This window comes from Lemur catta, chromosome 15 (genome assembly GCF_020740605.2).
Source record: "Lemur catta isolate mLemCat1 chromosome 15, mLemCat1.pri, whole genome shotgun sequence".
NCBI classification, from domain to species: domain Eukaryota; kingdom Metazoa; phylum Chordata; class Mammalia; order Primates; family Lemuridae; genus Lemur; species Lemur catta.
In genome coordinates this window covers 16,834,054-16,860,315 of record NC_059142.1, presented here as the reverse complement: position 1 = coordinate 16,860,315, position 26,262 = coordinate 16,834,054, and the positions used below count along the sequence as shown (strand labels likewise).

Genomic DNA, 26,262 nt, shown 5'->3' with positions numbered 1-26,262 from the left:
GGCCTAATTTCAATATTGCTGTGTCTCAGGGAACAGGGAAGCCTGGGAGGGAGACAGATGGGGAAACAGTTAGAATACACACAACATTTATCGATTAGTTCCCTGGGTCGTGGTGCCCCAAAACAATTACAATAGTAACATTAAAGATCACTGATTACAGCTCACCACAACAGATATATAAGAAAAAAGTTTCAAATATTGTAAGAATCACCAAAATGTGAACAGAGGCACGAAATAATAAGCACACACTGTTGGAAAAATGGTGCCAATAGACATTAGAAACAGGGTTGCCAAAAACCTTCAATTTGTTAAAAGAAAAAAAAAACGCATTATCTGCAGAAGCACAATAAAATGAAGCATGTCTATAAATGAAACCACACAATACGTGGTCTCTTGTAACTGGCTTCTTTCACCTAGCATGTTTTCAGGATTCATCCAGAGCACACCATGTATCAGTTTACTGTATGGATATGCTACACTTTTTAAATCCATTCCTCAGTAAATGGACATTTGGATTTTTGCCACTGCAGGGCTATTAAGAATGCTGTTGCTGTGACAGTCTTGTAAACATTTTTCTTTTGTTTTTTTGAGACAGAGTCTCGCTCTGTTGCCTGGGCTAGAGTGCCGTGGCGTCAGCCTAGCTCACAGCAACCTCAAACTCCTGGGCTCAAGCAATCCTTCTGCCTCAGCCTCCAAAAGTAGTTGGGATTACAGGCATGCACCACCATGCCCGGCTAATTTTTTTTATATATGTATTTTTAGTTGTCCAGCTAATTTCTTTCTATTTTTAGTAGAAACGGGGTCTCACTCTTGCTCAGGCTGGTCTCGAACTCCTTAGCTCAAACATTCCATCTGCCTCAGCCTCCCAGAGTGCTAGGATTACAGGCGTGAGCCACCTCGCCCGGCCAACATTTTTGTATAAATATGTGCTTTGAGTCCTCTTGAGTATGTAACTAAGAGGAACTTCAGGGTCTTACAGTTACTCTAGCTTTTTGAGGAAGGACATGCCAAACTTTTTTCTACAGGGGCTCCATCGTTTTTATTACTACATTCCTACTTGCAATATACGAGGATTCTAATCTCTCCACATCCTCATGAACAAGTGTTTCTTTAAACTTGTCATCCTAGAAGGTGTAAAGTGTTTTTGATTTGCATTTCTTTGATGGTTAATGGCACTGAGCATATTTTCCATACGCTTATTAGCTATTTGTGTTATGTTCTTTGGAGAAATAGCTATTCAGATACTTAGCCAATTATCTGAGTTATCTGTCTGTTATTACTGATATGTAGGAGTGGTTCATTTTTAAAATCCCAATTGACTCCTCTCAGCCCCTCATCTTCAGGAATTTCTCCCAATATTTAAGGTGGCAAATTAAGGGATAGTAGTAACATGAGTAAGGAGATAGCTTCTTAATCCCTCTAAACCAGTGCCTTCTACCAATTTGTACAAATTATGGCTATAATGAAGCGCTCTTGTAACAATGGTGACATCCTTACCCTTTTATCACCAGCAACAGAAACCTAGAACTGTAATAGACCCCATAACATGATAGAAAGGCTCTGATTTACCCAAAACTCTAAACTAACCACACCCTTAAAACCTCTATCAGCAGAGTATTAACACCAACTAGTACGTTCAAAATTCCTCAACAAAGCTAGTACTTACGAAAATCATCTCTGCAGAGTCTCATTCTGTTGCCTTGGCTAGAGTGCAGTAGCATCATCAAAGCTCACTGAAATCTCAAACTCCTGGGTTCAAGTGATCCTCCTCCTGCCTCAGCCTCCCATGTGCCATCATGCCCGGCTAATTTTTCTATGTTTTGTAGAGACTGGGCTCTTGCTCAGGCTAGTGTGGAACTCCTGAGCTCAAGTGATCCTCCCACCTCAGCCTCCCAGAGTGCTAGGATTACAGGCATGCACCACTGCACCTGGCCTGAAGCTAGTATTTTATCAATGTGATCTAAGCCTTTCTGGGGTGGAGGAAGGCTGTCATGTGTTTGTTTACAGCAGTTACAATCATAACTTTTGAGCCAGAAAACCTCAATGGTTAAATCACTACTTGCAGACGCACAGGCAGTTTGGCATATGAAAGCTGGATAATGAAATACAATTTCTGGGACTTTTGATAGTCTGGGGACAATGGGTAGCAAATCAAAAAATCACCCCTGTTATACAAACTGTGAAATACATAATCCCCACAAGTCAAAGGGCATATCAGCCGGCAGCATGCACCCATAGTCCCAGCTACTCAGGAGATGGCCTGAGCCCAGGTGTTGAAGGCTAGCCTGGGCAACAAAGCAAGATCCTGTCTCTTTAAAAAAGAGGGAGCATATTAATCAAACACTAAGTCTGTTTGGTTCCAAGTCATTTTCCTTTGTGTGAGAATAGCCTAGTTAGACATCAATTACATGGAACAAGCTTGCAGCTGGGACATCTCTATTTGTTACCATCAGGAAAGTCAAATGTTTCCACATTGACTTTAATCTAGCTTTGGTTCTTGGTTGTGCTCTTTGAAGTACTTACACATTCATTCAACAAACTCATTCACAAAACACCCCATATGCTAGGCATTGTTCCAAATGGTTTGCATTTATTAACATATATTTAATCTTCTCAGCAGACCTTTGAAGTAGGTACCAGCATTATCCCATTTTATACGATGAAACTAAAGAACATGGAGGTCAAACTTGCTGAAGATCACAAAGTCAGTGGATTACAATCCAAGCAACATGACTTCAGAGTTGTTTTGGTTTAATCACATTGCTGTAGATTTGAGTATTTATCTGAATTCATCTGTATGGGGATCCTTGTTTGCTCCTATAAGAACAGATGTGAAATACCTATTTCAATGACTCTATCAGAGAGACAAGTTTAATATATTAAAAAATGGTTTATTCCTGCTTAAAATATTTTTTTTCCACTTCGAGGTCAACCTCTCCAGAACACTATCTCCAAAAAGCTTACTTTCATGCCCCTAGTATCTCTACACCAATATCCCAGCAAGCTTGATTCTCCCAAGGTTGTCCCTGTCAACTGGTATTATAAAACAAGTCTCTGCTGAGTTTCAATTATATCTTATAAAGACAGAGTACAAAATCTAAAAGGGGGACAGGTCTTTACCCATCAGACTCACAAGTCACCACAAGGCTCAATTCTACAGTTCCTAATGAGATTCAGGGTCAGGAAGGAAACAAACTGTTCAGAATCAGTCATGGAGAAAATGAGCAGGCTCTGTACTGGCTGACAGCATTACTGTACCTTGTACCAAAGCATACAGGGTCATAACCCGAACTTTTCCCAACAGGGGAAAAATGTTTGCTGGCTGTTATACCACCTAATCCTGATTTTAAAGACAGAAAACTGAGGCTAAGAGCAATGTGCCTAAAGTCACACAATGGTAAAACCCAAATTCAAACCCAGACAGTCTGACTTAAGAGCATAAGCTCTTAACCACACTTGACTTTATTTCCCAAGGAGAGTGCTCATAGAAAGAAATTCTTCCGTCTAAGAAGACTGAAGATAATCACACCAAGGGAAGAGAAGATCACAGCCTCAGACACAACCTTAAAATGGCTCTGTCACTTAAGGTTCTGGAGAGGTCCTGGCTTGCATTACATAAGGCTTAATCAATTAGCCAATTACCTTTCCTCTTTGCCTAGGAATCTATTCATTCCTCTGGATCAAATCCAAATGTCTCATTATGTAAAGCCTTCTTGTGTTTTCCCATCCATGTTCATATTTCTTTGCACTAAGTATCAATGTTCATTTTCCTATCAAATATTACCTTCCTAAAAAGATACAAACTGTATCTTCATCTCTATATTCCCAGAAGGAGCACAGTATCTAATGCCACAAAAGGCACACAAATATTTGATTAAAGAATGAAGAGGCCAAGACGAACAGTGCTAGAGACTGAAATATATTTTAGTGGGCATGACTAAGTATGTCCTAGGTAAAGGGTCCCTCTAGATTCTGTAATCATTTCTGGGCAATTTCAACAGGCCCTGTTTCTGAAGCCCATTTTATTTAGTGGGAAATTTGGTAATATCCATCCCTAAAGAAGTCTCTGAAATACAAAGAATCATTTTTGAAGGGCTAAGGTCTGTTTATCAACTATATAATTAAATGAAAGTTTAGTTTAGATGTCCTCTGTTGCCACAGTTTAGCAAAGTACCTATACAGTCAATTAATATTTTCAATTAACAAGACTGTGACATCTACAGCGATTTATGAAGTGTCTAATATATACAGCTGGCGCTTGATCAATGCAGGGATTGGTGTGCTGACCCCCCATGCAATCTGAAATCCACTTTTGAGTCCCCTAAAACTTTACTAATAATGTACCATTGCCCAAAAGCCTTACCAATAATATAAACAGTTGAATAACAACATAAACTAGTATTCCACATGTATTTTATGCATCCCTTTTTCTTGATTTGATATTTCTAGACTCCATGGTTCATCTTCAAGTTTTTTCAAATTGTCACAAATCTCCTAAAACTTTTCCAATATATTTACTGAAAAAAAATCTGCATATAAGTGAACCCACACAGTTCAAACCAGTATTGTTCAAGGATCAACTGTAATCTAATCTTGAATCCTGTACGTGACATGACTAAAAGGAGAACCAACAATATTTCCTAATTCAAAAATCAAAGCATTTGGGGATATGCTGAGAAACTGGTACACTATAATCTAGAAAGCCTTACCAGTTTGTCTACTATAGATTATCATGAATAATGAATAGGCACAGACTGTGCAGGGTTATAATTTGTCTTTACATGGAAAAGTGGCTAGATAGTGTAAAAAGGGGGAGAAGGCAGAAATAAGCCCACAAAAGCAATCTAAAAGAGAGAAAGAAAAGCACAACTTTATATAATAAACAGATCTGATTCCCAATCAAGAGCCCCTAGGACCCCTTTAGAGCTGGACAGTTAAAACCTAGCTCCTCCCTTTATCTCTTTGAAAGACTAAGATGATCCCAGTAGCTCTGCCTTAAACTCTGTAGTTCCCCCTCTCAATAAAAATAATCCAGATGTCAGAAATGATGATGACATGACAGAATTTTCAGTTGACTGAGGAGGAACTGTTGGAAAGAAATAATCTCTTGCCAAGATCCAAGATGAGAAAAAGTCAGGGGGAAAAGCAGAGTACCTCTGTAAATTGTAAAGCTCTGTAAAATTCACCTCTATGTCACTATAAAAAAAAAAAAAAAAACAACAACAAACACCTCAGTAAAAACCTCCCTAGACAACTTATTGGTTATCAGGCATGACTGAAATTGTTCATCTGGGGCTGGGCGTGGTGGCTCACGCCTGTAATCCTAGCATTCTGGGAGCCCGAGGCGGGTGGATCTTCTGAGCTCAGGAGTTCCTGACCAGCCTGAGCAAGAGCGAGACCCCATCTCTACTAAAAAATAGAAAGAAATTATCTGGCCAACTAAAATATATATAGAAAAAATTAGCCGGGCATGGTGGCGCATGCCTGTAGTCCCAGTTACTCGGGAGGCTGAGGCAGTAGGATCGCTTAAGCCCAGGAGTTTGAGGTTGCTGTGAGCGAGGCTGACGCCATGGCACTCAACTCTAGCCCAGGAAACAAAGTGAGACTCTGTCTCAAAAAAAAAAAAAAAAAAAAAGAAATTGTTCATCTGGAATCTGTAAGAATACATTTTCTATGCATATGATTGGAAGGAATGACATATGGAGAAGTCTTTATTCTCCTGAGATAAACTAATATTATAGTAATAATTCTATTAAATAAGAGCACTTCTTCAAAAAAGTAGATCCATTGTTGAATTACAAGTGGCAATGTAAGAGCTGCACTTTTCAATAAAAAGCCACCACCCTTCCCTCACACTGAGCTTTATCTCATGATGACTGTTATTTTATAGACCCTTCACAGACTATCTAAAACCCTAAAAATATGGGTAGCATAATAAAGAGAAAAAATTCACCATCAGAGTCATTCTGCACTAGAAGAGAACAGCAAGGATAAAAGAACAAATAGCTTGAAGCATTTCTCCAGTTGTTGGGTAATTAGGAAAAAAATCTTTTTATACTTTGATGGTAATGAAAGGTGAACGTGTGATAGAGAGTATCAGTAGTGTAAACTTTAGGAATGTTTCCATCTTATGATTATCAGAGAATTCCTGTTAACATTGAGAGCTGGGATCCCTGTAAAAAGACAAATGGCTCTTACACTGTACATAGAAAAATGTTTCTGAGATACAAGTGAGAAAAGAAAGGCACAATAGCTAAGAAAAACATGATGTGTGACTTTGTTTTTCGGAGGCTGGTGTTCCCAAATGAATTAAAAATACCAGACCAGATAAGCTAATTGAGGACCAAAGGGAATACCAAAACATTTAAGATAAAAAAAGAGCTCAGGATGGTTAAAGAACTTGATGTAAGCAATCTCTCCCTTAAAATCTCAATACTTAATTCTGAAGAAATGTGGTTTAGAAATCAAGGGATGAATGGAAGAAACCCCACCAGAGAATCAGGCTGCATGATTTGCTTGTATTACAAGTCATGCCATGGAATTCAAATGCCCTTCAGACAGCATGCATGTATTTAACATACCAGCCAAAGAATGATTTTATTCATCTTCAGAAAAACTGGCACATAATTTTGGAATAACTCTGGCTCCCCTAAGATTCTAGAAGGCAGGAAAGCCTAACTGTATTCTATTTAGCATCTCAAAACTGAAAGCACAAGAGACAGTAAACATGTTTTAAACCTTTTCTGAAGAATTAATAGTCCTGAATTGCAAATGACAATTCTGTATTCCCAAAGGAGAGAACAGGTGTGCTTAGGAACCAAATCACTCCCCAAATCTCAGTGGCTTGACACAATCAAGTAAATTTCTCTCTCATGTGTTTAATCAAGGGTCCACCATTTTGTAGCTGCACCATCTGGTACCTGAAGCTTCTTTAGTCAAAGAAACAAGAGACAAGAATCAGAAAAAGACTTTTCACGATCCTCTGCCCGGTTACACATACAATTTCTGCTCACATTTTACTTACCAAAAAGCTCACATGAACCTGCTGCCTAAATACAAGAGGCTGGCAAAGAGGAGAGGCACTGTAACGTCTTAATATGCCACTCCCCGACAAAAGCCAATGAAACCTCACTAAAAAAGGCTGCCAAGGCAGAAGTCATTTTAAAGGGCACAGATATAGACACAAATTATGAGCAACTAGTTAATGCAAACCACAAATCTAATTTTGTCTATGGTTAATGTTAATCAAAGTAACAACTTAAACCATCTCAAGTTAAACTGTTTTCATTGTAGTGGGGGGAGGAGTATGTAAGTTTGGTGGGAAAAATACTTCCTCAGTACTAAATCCTAAGGCATTTACCATGTGGACCTTTACTTAAAAAGAAAGTCACACAAAATGTTTGACTAGATTTACACAAGAGAACCAATCTTCAAATAGATACTTCTGGTCTCACAAAATCACTGATGGCATTTCTGTAAAAAATTGACACGTGTGTCCAGATGTTATGTTGCTTGCAATAATCTGATAAAGTTCAGACAACCTCCAAAGAATGAATGAATGAGTGACCAGCTAGGCAAAATGTTGACAATCACTAAACAGAGTCAACTCACAGATGTCTAAATACTCTTGTTAAGTTTTTTTTAATTTTTGTAAGGTCAGTAGTAATGTCCCTACTTTCATTTCTCACTTTAGTGATTTGAGTCTTGCTCTGTTGCCCCGGGTACCTGAATGGGTAAAGTCATCAGGTAAAGTCATTGTCCCTGACTGCAACCTCAAACTCCTGGGCTAAAACAATCCTCCCGCCTCCGCCTCCCCAAGTAGCTGGGACTACAGGCATACACCACAATGCCCAGCTAATTTTTCTATTTTTAGTAGAGAAGAGGGCAGGGGGCTCTGACTCTTCCTCAGGCTGGTCTCAACCTCCTGAGCTCAAGCAATCCTCCTGCCTTGGCCTCCCAGAGTGCTAGGATTACAGACACAAGCGACCTTGCCCAACCCGCCTTACCGATTTCTAAAAGGTCCCAATATCTTGGTAGTGAAGAGAGCACTCTGCTGTTAATATTTAGCAATATGCAGATAGGGGCAAAATTTTTTCTAAAATAAGTACCACGCACCTTTCTCTATCACACTGTCAAATACTCCATGGGAGTCATCAGTTCTGTACCATAAAGCATGTCAAAGAAATCTGACCTGTACAATTATTAAGAGCAGGTACTACCAGTTAACCGTAAAAGAAATTCAGTATGATCAGTATGAAAGTTTTTTTTTGAAACAGGGTCTTGCTGTCACCTGGGCTAGAGGGCAATGGCGTCATCATACCTCATTCCAACCTCAAACTCCTGGGCTCAAATGATACTCCTGCCTCAGCCTCCCTAGTAGCTGGGAATACAGGCATATGTCACCACATCCAGCTAATTTTTCTATTTCTTGTAGAGACAGGGGTCTCACTGTTGCTCAGACTGGTCTCAAACTCCTGAACTCAAAACAATCCTCCAGCTTAGGCCTCTCAGAGTTCTAGGACTATGGGCATGAGCCACCCTGCCTAGCCTCCTATGGAACATTTGATTGTTGATCTGCACTCTAATAAGCCCATCAGGTTAAGCTAGTTACAAAACATTCTGTGAAGGCTAGACTAACTTATACTGGTTTTTAAGCTTTAAATTCCTGCCCAAACCTAACAATTTAGTGTTATCATAAGTACATCCACTTACAGACACCTGTGTTTGGCCAACGGGGGGGGGGGGGGGGGGGGGAGGGCATTTGAAATAAAAAAAAAAAGTGAATCCACTCCTTAAGCCTGCACTAAGTCTGTGATGTCATCACGTTCAGGTTAACTATTTGTACACTCATGTGCGTGTGCTTCCAAATCACTTAAGAGCTCTATGGAATGCTAAGACACACTCAAGATTTTACATTACTCAAAACTATAATTCATGAAAAACACTCTTACCTAATTCTAATTTTAGTCCAACTCATAAGAATTCTTAACTAATTCTAACTAACATGGAAAGAATCTAAGAATACAATAAAAATCTTGAGATGTGTAGCCTTGAGTCCTGCATCACATACATTTAGGGAGATAAAAACGCTACAGTAGTAATCACTACTTGTATTTAATTAAAACCAGCAAAATATCATGAGATGTATCCCAGCGGGTGTTACAAACAGTTATAAAGGAATAATTTGAGGTAAATAGCTGGACAAGATTTAGGAACCACTCTCTTGGGATTTGTTTTGCTTTAAGCAAAGATTTAAAGTTGTTTAAAGTGAACAGGAGTAATAAAGTGACATGTAAATTACTTTGTCTTGAATACTATTGAAGACACAGGATGTCCAAGTCTGTATATGCTATAGGAAAAAAAAAAAGAAAAAAGAAAAAGATGACACAGGATGCTGTAAACAAAAAATAATGGAAAGCCTGGGAGGCATCTCTGAAGAGGTCCTATTCTAATCCACTCACACTTTCACTATTCTTGTAATATCTACACACCACTTGCACTCATATTTGTTAGACCAAATGACACACACTCTGGGAAGCACAGCATGGGAAGATAATACCACAGCACAAAAAACACCACCTCTTTTTCTTTCTTTCTTTTTTTTTTTTTTTTGAGACAGAGTTTCACTCTGTTGCCCGGGCTAGAGTTCCATGGCGTCAGCCTAGCTCACAGCAACCTCAAACTCCTGGGCTCAAGCAATCCTACTGCCTCAGCCTCCTGAGTAGCTGGGACTACTGGCATGCATCACCATGCCCAGCTAAGTTTTCTATATATTTTTAGTTGTCCAGCTAATTTCTTTCTATTTTTGGTAGACACAGGGTCTTGCTCTTGCTCAGGTTGGTCTCAAACTCCTGAGCTCAAATGATCCGCCCGCCTCGGCCTCCCAGAGTGCTAGGATTACAGGTGTGAGCCACCGCACCCGGCAAAAACACCACCTCTATAGCCAGAAAAAGACTGAGACTAGATTTTCATTCTGGCCTAATTGTTCATTTACACGCTATATGACCTCAACTACGTCACTTAACCTCTATGAGCTTGTTTCCTCATCTATAACATGGAGAATACTACCCACCCCTCACTGGGTTATGAGAGCTCAAATGAAACTGCACAGTAAATTGCCTGACATATAACATGAATCTAATCAATCATATGTTTAATTCCTTTTCTTTGCTTGCTTGACTTTCAAGATTAAAAAACAAAACAGGAATCTAGATGGATGTAAGCACTTACGGGCATTAATGTACTTGATGCAGTGAAGAGCTAAATAAAGAACACAAAACTTAGAATCTAAGTCTAATAAAGCCTTTTGTATAATCTGGCTCCAGGTTTTCTAAAACAGATATTTCATTCTTATGTCTCATATGCTTAATCCCATATCTATGCCTTTAACAACATATCCAAAAGAACCTACCTCTCCCACCATCCAAATCTTACCCATTCCAATGAATGTCTCATCTACTATTCAAGTGTTCCCAGACAACTATAGTCTACAATGCCCTTGTGTTCTCCTTCTCTAAAATTCCTACATCATAGAAGTTGGCAATTATCATTCTTGTTTTTATTTTATTTTATTTTTTGAGACAGAGTGTCACTTTGTTGCCCTAGCTAGAGTGAGTGCCGTGGCATCAGCCTAGCTCACACCAACCTCAAACTCCTGGGCTTAAGTGATCCTACTGCCTCAGCCTCCCGAGTAGCTGGGACTACAGGCATGTGCCACCATGCCCGGCTAATTTTTTTTTTTCTATATATATTTTTAGTTGGCCAGATCATTTCTTTCTATTTTTAGTAGAGACGGGGTCTCGCTCAGGCTGGTCTCGAATTCCTGACCTCGAGCGATCCACCCGCCTAGGCCTCCCAGAGTGCTAGGATTACAGGCGTGAGCCACCGCGCCCGGCCGATTCTTGGTTTTAGTCACAATTCTAATTAGACTGTAAACTCCTCCACAGTAGGTATATTTTTTTCATGAGCTACTGCACCCAGCACTACGGTAGGTACCTTAAGAAATTATTTTATTATTCACGAGGGTAAAGTTGTTCCCAAGACATGCTAAATAAATACCTATTGATTAAAATGCCCAACAAGGAGAAATTCTTAGGAATGCATTTGAAGAGGGGAGGGGAATTCCTAACTACCAACTAATCATAATGTAACACAAAAGTACACAGGCAGACACAGGAAGAGTGAAGGATATCAACAAGCTACGAAGCTATAGCGAATGAAGGGAAGAAACACTAAGTCTATAAGACATATAGTGTAACCCTAAAACAAGATAGCTAACTTATATTTTAAAACTCAGATTAAACCAGGCACAGTGGCCCATGCCTGTAATCTCAGCACTTTGGGAGGCTGAGGCAGGAGGATCACTTGAGCCCAGGAGTTTAAGACCAACCTGGGCAACACAGGGAGATCCCATCTCTAGAAAAAAAAATAACAAAAATTAGCCAGGTGTGGTGGTGTTGGCCTGTAGTTCCAGCTACTCAAGAGGATCAGTCTGAATTCGAGGTTTACAGTGAGCTATAATAGCGCCAGTGGACTCCAGCCTGGCAACACAGTGAGACACAGTATCTTAAAAAAAAAAGTCAGGTTAAATTTGATTAGCATTTATAGATTAGAACTTTAAATCTAAAATTATGTTAAGGCCGAGCACAGTGGCTCATACCTGTAATCTCAGCACTTTAGAAGGCTGAGACGGAGGATTACTTGAGTTTGGAACACTGCAAGAACCTGTCTCTACAAAAATAAAATAACAATTAAAAAATAAAGTTATGTTAAATATTTCATCACCTGCAAGGCAGTAGTAACCCCTACTGCACTTGGGCAAATACAGTCACACAAATATAACCATCAAAAAACTTTAACAGAAAAAAAGCTATGCATTATTGCCATATACCCTCCAATAACCTCAAACTCAAGATTTCTGGCAGTATGTTATCTGCTGAAAAAAATTGCTGACACAAGCTCTAGAAGGGAGCTTTAAGGTCATCTGGGCCGGGTGCGGTGGCTCACACCTGTAATCCTAGCACTCTGGGAGGCCGAGGCAGGTGGATCGCTCGAGGTCAGGAGTTCGAGACCAGCCTGAGCAAGAGCGAGACCCCGTCTCTACTAAAAATAGAAACACATTAGCTGGCCAACTAAAATATATATAGAAAAAATTAGCCGGACATGGTGGCGCATGCCTGTAGTCCCAGCTACTCGGGAGGCTGAGGCAGAAGGATTGGTTAAGCCCAGGAGTCTGAGGTTGCTGTGAGCTAGGCTGACACCATGGCACTCTAGCCCGGGCAACAGGGCAAGACTCTGTCTCAAAAAAAAAAAAAAAAAAAAAAAAGGTCATCTGGTTGAACCAGCTGCATACCCATAGATATCCGTTAAATTTGGAGTGCAGACCAAAAGTCCAAATTTTAATACGCACCCAAGTGATTCTAATTCAGTCAGATATTTGACAAACAATTCCAGTGGTTCTTGACCCTGGCTATATATTAAAATTCCCTGGGAAGGTTTTCTTGTTTAAAGGTGACCTAGGTAAACAAACCAAACATTTGTAAAGTTTTCATGATAATCTGGCTATAATGGTCCAATTTTTGCTTTAAAGAGACAGGGATGTCCCAAACCTGGGTAGAGTGGCATCTGGTTGGAGGTGCCCATCTCATATCAGCCAGGAACAAAGCAATCCCTTGTTTATCCCAGCTTGGCTTTGGGTCTGTGCCTATGCCTGGTTCATACCCTGGTCACATGAAGGAAGAAAAAAAGAAAAACAAACAAAAAAAAGAGAGACAGGAACTCACTCTGCTGCCCAGGCTAGAATGCAGTGGTGCCATCATAGCTCACTAAAGCCTTGATTTGAACTCCTGGGGCTCAAGCAATCCTCCTACCTCAGCCTCCCAAAGCACTGGGATTATAGGCATGAGCCACCACACTAGCCCTAAAGTATTTTTTCTTATATTCACATTTTGACAAGGGAAAAAGGTAAGTTACTGAATAACATGTTATTTCTATGAAAGAAGCATTAAGTATGTATCACTTATACAAATGAATGTCAGCAAACACTTTTTCATATCAAAATCTCCCAAACCCAAATTTTTCTTAGGCAATGGTGTTTCACGGTACAATTAGCATTTGTTATCAATGTTATGTAAAGTGACACTTTGATGGCATACTGCAGTCAACATACATAAGGTATGTTTTACGCTTAAACACACATAGGCACTTGAGCAAAGAAAAAATTCTGAAAGGAGATTCAAACTATTAATAGTTGCTTTTGGCAGGATGCAGTTTTCATTATTTACTTGGTATGGTTGTACTGTTTGGTTTTTACCTTTAATTTTATCTTTTGTAGTAAGATAATCAAAACAGAAGTGAAGAGATTGCATTTCACATTTTAAAGTTTAAAAATTTAAATGTACAAGTTTTGTAGCTAAAAAATGTCTACACTGCACATTCTTAAGTTGCTGGTACTATCAACTGATGAAACCCTTTCAGAAAAAAAGTTGGCACGGTGGCTCACACACCTGTAATCCCAGAGCTTTTCAGGAGGCTATGTGGGAGGACCGCTTGAGGCCAGGACTTTACCAACCTGGGCAACATAACAAGACAACATCTGTATAAAAAATGAAAAATTAGCCAGGTATGGTTGTTCCTGCCTATAGTTCTAGCTGCTCAGGAGTTTGAGGCTGCAGTGAGCTATGACGATACCACTGCACTCTAGGCTGGGGTGACAGAGCAAGACGCTGGGGGGGGGGAGGCGGGGGGAGAAAGAAAGCAAGCAAACAGATGATACATGTCAAAAGACTTATGTTCATTTGCTTTTGAATAGTAAATCTCACTTCTCAGAATTCTCTCGAGCAAATAACTCAAATTACAGAAAATTGTACTTTGGATATAAATATTTTATTGCAGTGTTACATATACTAGCCAAAAACTCAAAATAGCTTATTACTGGATATGTTATACAGCCAATAAAGACATTCACAAGCAATTCATGATGTAAAAAAAAGTCCATGTTACAAAATTCAGGCAGATTTAAAGATGTTATCTATAAACATAATGAAATGGTAAACTATCTACAAAGAAAATACCAAGTATTTTGTGTTTTATTCCCAGTATATTCCAGAATATGTACATCTACATTGAAAAAATACAAAAAACATACTGAATAAATATTTTAGGTGAAAAATATACAAGTTGCTCAAGTTTATTTTAATGTAACTTAATCAGCTCTTTTTAGTAATGACTGTCCTCCAAATAAAGGATAAATAAAAAGAATTCTTCTCTGCTTCATAGAAATTTTTTTAAAAATCCATTTCAGATGTTTTCTTTTTTTTTAAGACACGGAGTTTCACTATGCTGAAGTCAGTGGCTTATTTACAGGTGTGAACATAGTACCCTACAGTCTAGAACTCTACTCCTGGTCTCAAACAATCCTCCCATCTCAGCCTCCCAAGTAGCTGGGACTAGAGGTGCAGGCAGCACCCAGAAGTTTCATATTCCCTAAGTTTAAAATGCCTGAATGATGTCAAGAGTAAGGATATGAGAGGAAAACACATATTTTAATACTTTAAATTTAAATTACATCTTGATTAGTAAGTCTACTTGCTGATCTATCCAGACTTGACCTGAGGGTCTTTAAAATAGTTGCAAACCAAACATTCTCCTAATCTGTCTTCAAAGTCATACACAGTAAAATGTACTGCTAAAGCTACTAAGGTCCCCAAATTCTTTTAGCTTTTAAAATGGAGAAAAGAAAACTGGGGGCCAGGCGTGGTAACTTACGCCTGTAATCCTAGCCCTCTGGGAGGCCGAGGTGGGTGGATCGCTTGAGGTCAGCAGTTCGAGACCAGCCTGAGCAAAAGCGAGACTCCGTCTCTACTAAAAATAGAAATAAATTATCTGGCCAACTAAAAATATATATAGAAAAAAAAATTAGCCGGGCATGGTGACACATGCCTGTAGTCTCAGCTTCTCGGGAGACTGAGGCAGGAGGATTACTTGAGCCCAGGAGTTCGAGGTTGCTATGAGCTAGGCTGACGCCACAACACTCACTCTAGCCTGGGCAACAGAGTGAGACTCTGTCTCAAAAAAAAGAAGAAGAAAAAAAAATCCCTCATTATACAGGTGATCAAACAAGCCCTGTAACAAAGTAACCTGTCTAAAAGGGACAGTGGTCAAGAGAGAAAACCTAGAATAGACAGACCACCCCCTCCTAAATTTAATGACTCCTGGTCCAGTGCTAGTTCCATCATGTCTTCTTGTTGCCTGTCCACTGGAAAATGTACTCAACCCACATACCATTCTGTCTTCTTCATGTGAAATGTAACAGTGAAAAATTAAGCCAAGACTGTTCAAAGTAACTTTTAAATGATAAAATTAAAATCTAAGGTACAGAAATAGAGCCTCAAGCAGTTTGAGCTGATGTCTACATACAACAACGAATACTGAAGTAGAAGGCGATCAGCTTTTCTGTGAAAACAGACTTGACTGAATACTAGTGATGTTCCCTTTCCTCAAGTACTTAATCCTTATCTGTAAAATGGGTGAAACCTACTTGTGGGGTTGCTTGGATGATTGAGACAATGGTAAGCACTTAGCATAGCAGTCAATAAATAGACGATATTATTGTTATAGGGTCTTATCAGCCAATGAAAATAGTTCTTTTCAAGAGGTTTTTCAATTTCTTAGTACCACTTTACACCAGTAGCCAATGAATTAAGTAAGCAGCTTTCTACAGTCTCTATTTAATATGGGACAGAGACCAACACCTGGTACAGTACCCTCCATACAGGAGACACCATTGTTGTTAATAATTCGAATCAACTCTTACACACACTAACAGAATAATAATTCTGAAAGCATTTATACATTCACTAGAATATAAGTTCCTTGAAGAGATGTTTTGTCTATTTTGTTCAATGGTGAATCCCGAGTGTCTACAACCGTGCCTGGTACATAGCTGGCACTCAATAAAACGTGCCAAATGATTTTAAAACTTACTTTTAATACTTTGAAGATTAAGGTTTTTCAAAATGATTTTTTTTTTTTTGAGACAGAGTCTTGCTGTGTCACTCCTGGCATTAGCCTAGCTCACAGCAACCTCAAACTCCTGCACTCAAGCAATCCTCCTGCCTCAGCCTCCCAGAGTAGCTGCACTACAGGCCAGGTGCATGCCACCATGTCCAGCTAATTTTTTCTATTTTTAGTAGAGACGGGGTCTTCCTCTTGCTCAGACTGGTCTCAAACTCCCAAACTCAAGCGATCCTCCGGCCCAGCCTCCCAGAGTGCTACGATTACACGCATGAGCCACCTCGCCCAGCCCAAAACACAATAATCTTAGTACTCAAGTATGTACAATTTTTCTTTCTCATGTACCAATATAAACAAAGGAGCTTGTCCTCCCTCGAAAATTAACTCACACATTCCCCACCAAGAGGAAAACACAAATTGTTCAGCCTTCTAAAAGAACTTTAGAATCTCTTTCCCAATTAGGGGCTGCTACATTAAAAAAAAAAATCGACAATCTTTTACCCAGATTCTACAATTTTAACTGCAGAAAGGAGTTTCTCCCATCAGTCTCAATATGGGGGATGGGAGGATTACCTCTTACTCCACCAAAACAGATTTCTCCTTTCTGAATTTAAAGGGATACTTCCTCAGGCAGTCAAATGTGTTTGGCTGTAGTAAAACCAAAAAAGTGAAGCTCCAGTGAAAGCAGAGGTGGAAAATAAGAGAGAGGCCAGAGAGATAAGTGACCTAAAACACTGAAGTAGGGAAAAAGAGCAAGCTCAAAGTCTAAATCTCTTTACACAATTTTTATAGAATTAGAAGCAACATTAAAACAAAAAATCTTTAAATTCTGTTTTGAAATACTCAGGAAGAAAATGACCAGAAATAACCCTTGCACTGATAGTTTAGTAGGATTATACTACACATTCAGATTTATTAATCTGACTTGTTTTCTGAAGTCTTTCATGAGCCAAGAATCCCTCATCAAAATTTCAGCACTTTTACAGTATACTTTAACATTTTTAAAAGTAGTAGACTTTACATAGACTATTTCATATTCATGAATGAACGCCTTTTGAAAAACCTACAAAGCTTTAACTGTCATGATAGTGATGATATTCTCTGGTCAAAGAACACACAATGTTCTTGAAAATTCCATGGTAATCCTGTAATAAATTTTTACCACCTAATTTATGTTTTACCATATTATGATCAAATATAATTCATTAATCCCACAAATCCTTAACTGTAACACTTAACATTTCAACACAAAGTTGATCACAACAACTATTCCAAGGTCCTACAAAGTCCTCAAAAGACTAGCCACCAGTATTAATTAATAGCTTTCTGTTGATCAGAACCCATTCACTGCCCAAGGCTTAGCCTAAGCCTTTAGGATCACATTTCACAAAACTGATCACATGTAATATCATTATTTTCACAGTAATCTGAGACAGCTAATATGCAAATATTTTAACACTGATTTCCGTTTTCATACTAGGGAAATTTCATCCCAAATCCACAAACAAAAAGTGTTACAGTTGCTAAGGAGAAACAGTCTCAATTATTACTCTGAAATTAATGCCAAAATAATTACATACCAGCTCAACATGACAAAAGTATTGCTTGGGAATAAATAATTTAGACAACCTTCACTTTCTAGATATGCAAATCTTCAGATATTAAGATTAAGGATTTTTCTGAGACTATTTGTGTAGGTGTTACTTAAGGACTAAGCCCAGAAGAGTACACTTGCTAAGAATAACTCAAAAAGGTAGGTTATCTTCTCTTAATATGAGCCTAGTAGATCAGCAGCATAAAGAACTATTTGACTTTTCACACTGGGTAAGAATGTTTTGCAACAAATAATACTGACGAATAGTAGACTCTGCAACTTACAAAAGCCCACAATTTCGTAACACTGCAATTAACAGGCAAGAAAGACATCATTAATCCCCATTCTATACATGAGGAACTCACTGATTCCTAAGAATTCTGTGGTAGCAGATACACCACATCTGCCAAAGTATGAAATAATGTCATAACTCTTCTCCTTCGATTTTAGATATAAATGAACACATTTCATATTGCTTTAGCTACATAATATCCTGTACTGATCACAAATCAAGCCTACCAATGACAGATCTGCTCAGCTACTGCGACAGATCATCAGAAGGGCAATAAATTCAAGATTAAATTTCAAAAAAGATAAACCAAGATCATGGTCATGTTTTTTTAGGTATACAGGATTCAGTGTTCTACACAGAACAGTCATAACAAGGTGTGGGTGAGATTTTAAAAATTTATGTGTGGGCTGGGCATGAACCACACCTGTAGTACTAGCTACTTGGGAGGCTAAAGCAGGAATATTGCTTGAGCCCAGGAATTTGAGGCTGTACAGTGAGTGATGGCACCACTGCACTGTAGCCCAAGCGACAGGGGGAGACCCCATCTCAAAAAAATTTTATATGGGGATTAGCAGGGCATGTTGGTGCACACCTGTAGTCCCTAGATACTTGGGAAGCTGAGGCAGGAGGACACTAAAGCCCAGGAGTTCAAGGCTGCAGTGAGCTATAATCATGCCACTGTACTCCAGCCCAGGCAACAGAGCAAGACCCCATCTCAAAAAAAAAAAAAAAGAAAGAAAAAAAGTTAAATGGTAAAAAAAAAAAAAAAATTTTTTTTAATTCATGTGGGGGAAAATTGTGAGCTTAGGACACTGTTGGGAACACCCAAGTCTACCACATTTTTAAACATGGAATTAACTCAAGGAAGACACAGCAAAATCAACACACTTGGCTTTGACACTATCAGTCAGATTGAGTAGTTGGTATATCAGCAAGCTCTATTTTTCAGCAACCACAGTATCTTTGACTTTTCCCATTCAATTTTGGGGAGAAGGGGGCTGGGAGGAGGAAATGTTTTGCATACTATGGAAAAGGACGAAGTATCATACTTCTCCTTTGATTAATCTTATGTTCTGCCAAATGCTAACTTCATTTGAGAGAGAAGAAAACCAATCTTCTAGGGATTAGATTTAAGATATTTCTGTGTTAGAGGGATGGATAAAGTTTAGGAAACTTTTTTATGAATCTAAATGAGAAAACACTAGTAACAAATGGTCTTAAGTAGAATAACTATAGGGCAAGTTTGTAGCCCAGGACAATCCCATTTATGCCTGCTGTTCCAGCTTGATTATGAATTGGTACATTTTTTCAAGGTATCCTCATTTGGATGATAAATTATGATGACCCTTTATTATTACTTGCTACAATCTAGTAAATTTCAATGAACTTCTGAAATCATTCCTAGGGCCGTGACTAGCATGGACATTTAGTTAATGAGCTCAAACCATAAAGTTACAATGGTAACCTAATTTGTCAATTTGGATGTATCAGTATTTAAACTGTATCAAACTGCTAACTGACCATTTCAAAAACAGTAAAAAGAACTACTTTTTGTTGCTGCTCCTCACTATCCCTTAATGCTGCAGCCCTCAACCCCCGCCCCGCACCCGTCCCCCAAGGCCATAGCCAGTTAGGAAGTAGGTCACACAGCAGGAGGTGAGCAGCAGGCAAGCAAGGGAAGAAGCTTCATCTGTATTTACAGCCACTCCCCATCACTCACATCACCACTTGAGCTCTGCCCCCAGTCAGACCAGCAGCAGCATTAGATTCTCATAGGATCGAGAACCCTAAGCTTGTGAGGGATCTAGATTGCGCATGCCTCATAATAATCTAATGCCTGATGATGTGAGGTGGACCTGAGGCAGTGATGCTAGCAAATACACATTATCATTAGCAGAGAGGTCTGACTGCACAATAAATGTTATGCACTTGAATCATCCTGAAATCACCCTTGAACCCCCTGTGGAAAAACTGTCTTCCATGAAACCAGTCCCGGTCCCTGATGCCAAAAAGGTTAGGGACTGCTGCCTTAATGGATTCCATTTGACATCCATCTAAGCAACTATGTGGAGCAACATCTGTGAATCATTTGCCAAGCTTTGCCCCCCTGCCCCCGCAAAAGTTTTATGACTACATCATTAACAGTTTTGTTAAGACAAAAGTGAGGGGGGGAGCATTTGAAAAAAATTTGAAAAAAGTATTTTACAGAAACGCATGGCATCAGCCATATCCCAGTACAGACATTATTATAAACCATGGTTAAGCAAAAACCTGTATGTGAACACACATTGTGAGATTGCCTAAAATTCCAATTTAACTTCATTTCTTGTGCCTTTAAATGGGATTTTGTTTTTGAATGAAAGCACCAGCTTTCTTTAAAAAAAGTGAGAAGATATTTTATCTACAATTCACAATAGATTATTCATCATAAACATCAAGATATTATGTGAAGCAACTGCTAAGGGAACGAGTATACCTATTCTTACTCCCCACACACCCAAAAGGCACCACTTTATTTAGTTACACAGGTCTTCTGTGAATGGCAAAGGAGAGAAAGCACTGGTCTAAAGGTCAGCAGACAGATAAGTTCTGACTTTATCATTTAATAGGTGACTAGTCATGTGATCATAGAAAAATCACTGTACCTTCTCAAATTCACATTCTTGAACCATAAAATGGAAGCAACACTCTACCTACTTCAATCTTATTATACAAATCAAGTAAAAATTCTTTTTTTTTTTTTTTTGAGACAGAGTCTCGCTCTGTTGCCCAGGCTAGAGTGAGTGCCGTGGCGTCAGCCTAGTTCACAGCAACATCAAACTCCCGGGCTTAAGCGATTCTACTGCCTCAGCCTCCCAAGTAGCTGGGACTACAGGCATGCGCCACCATGCCCGGCTAATTTTTTTCTATATATATTTTTAGTTGGCCAGATAATTTCTATTCTTTAGTAGAGACGGGGTCTCACTATTGCTCAGGCTGGTCTCGAACTCCTGACCTCGAGTGATCCACCCACGCCCGGCCAATTAAGTAAAAATTCTTGGAAAAGTGTTCTGTGAATTGTGAAGCTCTATATAAATGTTGTAATATATAAATATGTATAATACAAAGCTTAAAAATTTAGCTTTCACCCTATGCCTGCCATTACTGTTTATATACATACATGTAAAGTTTTCTTGAAATACAAGGTAAAAAAAATTCCTGCAAAAAAATCAACCTTGAAACTTTCCATTAAAAAAAAAAAAATCATGCTTTCAGATCACCTTCTTAAAGTATTTAAAACGCACTTGTAAAATTAGATACATTAATCTACCAGGCTGCAATTTCACTTGATATACCAGGGTAATGCCAAGAAATTTTGAAAATACTTCCTATTCCCTCAACCAAACTATAAAACAATTATGAAAAGCCTGTTTGTATGAACTTTCAATATGTCTGCTTGTACTTACTGACTTCAAAATTTGCTCCATTTTAATACTTGTCATGACTATTCTTTCCTATACCATAGAGTTCAAGTTGAGACCTTTTCATATAAAGGTGAAAAAGGTTCCTAGGAACATCTACAGTAGTAAGAGTTTACCTGTCACCTCAAATTGCAGTGATTCATGATTTTATTGTATCCCAAAGTTGTGTAAGAACAGAGTATGCCCAATACTGTATAAAAGTTTAAAGTATACTCAAAAGAGCATCTGCTTCAGCCGGACGTGGCTCAAACCTGTAATCCTAGCACTCTGTGAGGCCGAGGTGGGCGGATCCTTTGAGCTCAGGCGTTTGAGACCAGCCTAATCAAGAGCGAGACCCCAGTCTCTACTAAAAAAAAAAAAAAAAAAAAGAAAAAGAAACAAATTAGCTGGACAACTAAAAATATATAGAAAAAATTAGCCAGGCATGGTGGCACATGCCTGTAGTCCCAGCTTCTCGGGAGGCTGAGGCAGGAGGATTGCCTGAGCCCAGGAGTTTGAGGTTGCTGTGAGTCAGGCTGACGCCACAGCTAGGCACCCTAGCCCAGGCAACAGAGTGAGACTCTGTCTCAAAAATAAAAAATAAAAAAAGAGCATCTGCTTCAAATATAGGCTAAAAGCTACCTCCAGAAGAGCTTTTTAACATCTTATTACTCAATTTTATTTATGCATTTAGGTCAGAGAAAAATAAAATTTATTCAGGCCTATAATCAAAGAATTGGTAGGTAATCCGAATGCTTTTAAATGCATCAAAGTTAATTTACTATTACCTATTTTTTTCCTAACAAGACAAGTATTAAGGAATTAATTCGGTGAGCTAGATGCGAAGCTCTGGTGTTTTAAAAGGACCACTCTCAAGTGACTGAGAAGAGATGCATTCCTGGTGTTAATGCATTCACAGAGTGAACCAAAAGAGACCATCAAAACTTCATCCCCACCTCCCAAGAAGCCAAGAAGAAAGATTAGGAAAGGACAAAACCAGCAACCACCCCACAAGCCCAAATGTACTTTATGTTGCCCCTCTGCTACCCCAAAAAATGGGGAAAGTATTCATTTTCCCCATCTATATTCCCCACTTTTCTGGACAAATCCCTAAATACAGGGCAGTAAGATTTCGTTCAGGAACACTAAGAGATGATGGACTTGATTAATATGGCTACAAATAATATAAAAACAATTCCTTAGACTACTGGCTTGTTAAAAGTGATGAGATGCTAGATTTAATCTTCAAGGCCCAGCCCCAAACTTCAATATTTCCTATTTGCAAGCCAAAATTGTCCTTTTCCTGAAACAGATTAGCTCTTTCTCCAGTACCATTAAATAATCCAAATAAATTGATTCCAATCCCCCAGGATAGAGTTAAATGAGGTTACAAACAAGTCTAGGAACTAGGTTCATCACAGCATGCAAAATAAAAGATAATCCTACTGTAGTAGAACAGAGAAAAGAGAAAGGGCAGCTGGGAAGCCAACATTTATATCCAAGTGCCCAAAAAACAAATCATGCCAATGCACTCTCACCTTCTTCCACTTCCTACACCTCATAAATTTTATTTGGTGACTAGAACTATGGGATCACTTTTTGTCACCACAAACAAAGCTGAATTACTGGACTCAAAAGAGGAGTGGACACAGAAGCTGATTCAGGATGACTCCTCCTCTCCCTCTCCACTGAATCCCCACCTTATGCCCCAACAGTCATAGAAGTACCTCCTCACCTGGTAGATCCTATTTCCTTCCCCCTTAGATCCTGAAGCAGACATCCAACATTAAAAACTGCAATGACGCGGTTCTATGTAAAGAGTTCTACATTCAATAACCAATAAGAGCTTTGCTTTGGTCAAAAATCCTCAGCACTGGAACCCAAAACATGGTTATCACTAACCTGTCATTTACTTGGAAGCTACAATCATAAGCTTCCAAATCGATTTTAAAAATGAATTTAAAAATAAAAGACCTTCCCTCACATCCTTTTTGATTATCACCGCAAGTTTACTCAGAGCCTAAATCCCCACAAAACAGAAAGCATTCAAATAATAATTTGTTTACTCCCAAGGGCTCCAGATTAAGAGGGGAACCTATTTGGGGCACAAGGGAGGGGGAGAGATTTCCATTACAAGCACACCTACATTTGTTTGATTTTCAAACACTCAAATAAAGACAAAGCTGACCTTGAGCTGTACTTCCCCATATTATTCCCCTCCCCCTCCCAAAGGGGACCTTGTTCAATACAAATAGCAATTTAAGAATTTACAAGACGAAATTTAGTTCAGTATCTTCCCTACATTTGAGTTCTAGAGGTCTTTTTTCATAATATTCAAATTCCTAAAATCTAATTTCTGATGATACACTGGGACTAGCCCTGAGGTTATTCACATGACCAAACTAGCATTTCAAGGAAAGCAAGGGCCCTATATAACATTTTTAAATATAAATGGCTTAATTAAGAAAAATCTAAGGTCCAATGGCACTTGACTCCCACCCTGTCTTATCCCACCCTACCTGACTCCACAAAAGATTAAAGCTACAGGAACCACATCTATGATTTTTCATTCTTAGAATACTACAGTAGTATAAATGTGAGGGTAACTCAGGCACATAGGTCCAAAATGTGGAGGAAAGAGGATTAAAAAGTAAACTGCCAGGGACTGACTAGACAGAGACAATGGATATTTCAATAAAGTTCTGGAAGATGACTGAAGAACCTTTAAGGGCAATGGAGCAATGAACAAAGAGCAACAACTAAAATTTGTATATAAAACCATTTATAAAATGCAAAAAAGAAAACAGGATCTCCTACATTCATAATCCGAGAATCCAAGCCTCAGCTGAGTGCCTGGAATAGGTTAAGATCCCCAACAAAGTACGAACACGCATTCCAAGGCTAGGCAGTCAACCAAAATACACTTAACTAAACACTATTGGAAATAACTTTAATCTTCAACAGGTCTTTTTCTATTAGTCAAGATGGTACATGCAAACAGGAAAGTCATCATTTTTACAAACTGGTAGGCTGAGGCACGGCCACTGCAAACGCTAAAACTAAGAATCATGGTCCCCTTGTCTCCTGTTCAACGTACTATCCACCAGAACCCACTGCTTATGTAGCCAGAAAAAGACTACAGGAACTTCGAGCTCTCTGGGATAAGGCCGAGGAAAGGGAGCGTGAGTGAGGTTTTTCTGGACCTTCCCAGAAAAAGGCGAGCTTGAAAAGCCCAGAAATCCTCACTACAAGGTGTGCCGGCCCAAGGGAAAGAAACCCGATCGCAGCATCTCAGCTTGCCTCCGCCCAAAGATGAACTGCAGTGATTCCCTCTCCCCTTCCCCCACCATCCCCCAGACGGCCCCCCACCACAAGCCCAAAGCCCTCCGCTTGCTGGTGTTCTCCTTTGTGAGACTCCACAGCCGCCGCCCCACACTGGGCCTCCGGGGAAAAGCCACCGCCCCCACCCGCCATATTTCCCTGAAAGGCGCCCGCGATACACCTCCCAGTCTTCACTTTCTACCATGTGGGGGGTGTTTCTTAGCCCTTCACCCACCCAACTGCTCTCCATGTCCCAAGACTGTCCCAGTAGCTCCCCTGGGGATTGTTCACCCGGAGACAGCACCCGCCATCTCCTCCCCCTCCCCCGCCCCGGGACTCGCCCTCCCCCCCAGCCGCCATTTTACAACCAACTCCTCCACCCTATCGCCTTCGCCTCCTGGCTAGCGAGTGTCTGCAGCTAAGGACAGCAATGGGGTCAAATTCCTGGGCCTGGAGCCTCCCATCGCTCCAGGAGCTCACAGGCCATTTTCTGCTTCCCCAATCCAAGTCCCCGGGCCAGGCTCGGAGACGATGCCGCCATTTTGTCTCCCGTTCCCGGCCTCTGTGGGCGGCGGCAGAGGGTCCGAGAATTCCAGACCCCCGTTGCCCCCCCAACTCACCGTCGTATCGCTCAGCCTGCTCGGCCAGCTTCGCCTGGTACACCAGATCCTCCCGATCATCCATAGCGGCAGCGGCTCCGGCAGGGTCTGCGCGACGGATGGAAGCGGATAGCGTCTCCGACTCTCTCAGCCTCTCGCTCCGCGTCCGGGCAGCAAAAATGGCGGCGCCTCAATCCGGGACTTCCGCCTGCGCACGCGGACAACTGCTCAGCTCTATGGCAACCGCTCCCTGGCAACTGGCGCGGGGGGCGGGTCCTGGAGCTCGGCGCCCGAAGAGGCTGGAACCAGGAAGAGGCCCCTCCTCCCTCGGTTCAGCAGGCGCCCGAGCACCGAGGCGGGAACTGCGACTGCGGAGAAGGACGGCGGCCCCGAGGGAGCGACTGCGCCTGAAGAAGCCAGCGAGAGAGCCTGGGCCGCGACTGAGGGCTGAGGCCTGGCCTGAGAGAAAAGAAAGCGGGAGGCTGTAACGGTTTTTGTGATGGCAGGTCTTCCTCACTGAAATCAGCTTGTTCTCTCTCCTATCTTGCCCCAGTTTTCTTGGCCAAGCCCATTCCTGGGCCTTTTTCAGATCCTTTTAAAGCCGGGGTAAAGAACTGGGCACTGCCATAGTTGCCAGGGAAATGGGGGCAACAGTTTTCACGCGACAGCTTTACGCTCACACACTGTGATCTTTTTCTTCTGCTACCCTGTGGCCCTTTTTCTCCCCTTGGGCCCCCCATGGATAGAAGCAGGGAAATTGCAAGAAGAGCCTGGTCTGGAGTACAGGATACAGAAGAGTTGGGCCAAGATCGAGTTGAGGTTGAGGAGGCAGGAATAACTCAAGGAAATTGCTTCCGGGGGGCAAGGACCTTATCAGTTTTACTTCCCGATGGATTCCCTGCGCCTTATACTCAGTATCTGTTGCAAGACTGAAGCTTACGTAACGAGAACATAAACTGTGGTGTCCACGTTAGATGTGGAAGAAAAAGTAGGTTAGAAACA

General features: G+C 40.3%; 1 protein-coding gene and 1 non-coding gene across 2 annotated transcripts in view; one reads left to right on the top strand and one right to left on the bottom strand.

The window, feature by feature from the left end:
* The window catches only part of YWHAE (tyrosine 3-monooxygenase/tryptophan 5-monooxygenase activation protein epsilon), a 47,904-nt gene extending 22,297 nt beyond the window's left edge, over positions 1-25,607 (bottom strand). Inside the window, exon 1 of the mRNA XM_045526188.1 lies at positions 25,282-25,607. Coding sequence (XP_045382144.1) covers positions 25,282-25,345 — 64 coding nt within the window. The 5' untranslated portion in view covers positions 25,346-25,607. The remainder of the gene's footprint in view (positions 1-25,281) is intronic.
* On the top strand, positions 12,599-12,733 carry LOC123621407. Its single transcript, XR_006729135.1, has one exon. It is a non-coding gene; the product is annotated as a small nucleolar RNA SNORA48 (small nucleolar RNA).
* Positions 25,608-26,262: the final 655 nt, after the last annotated feature.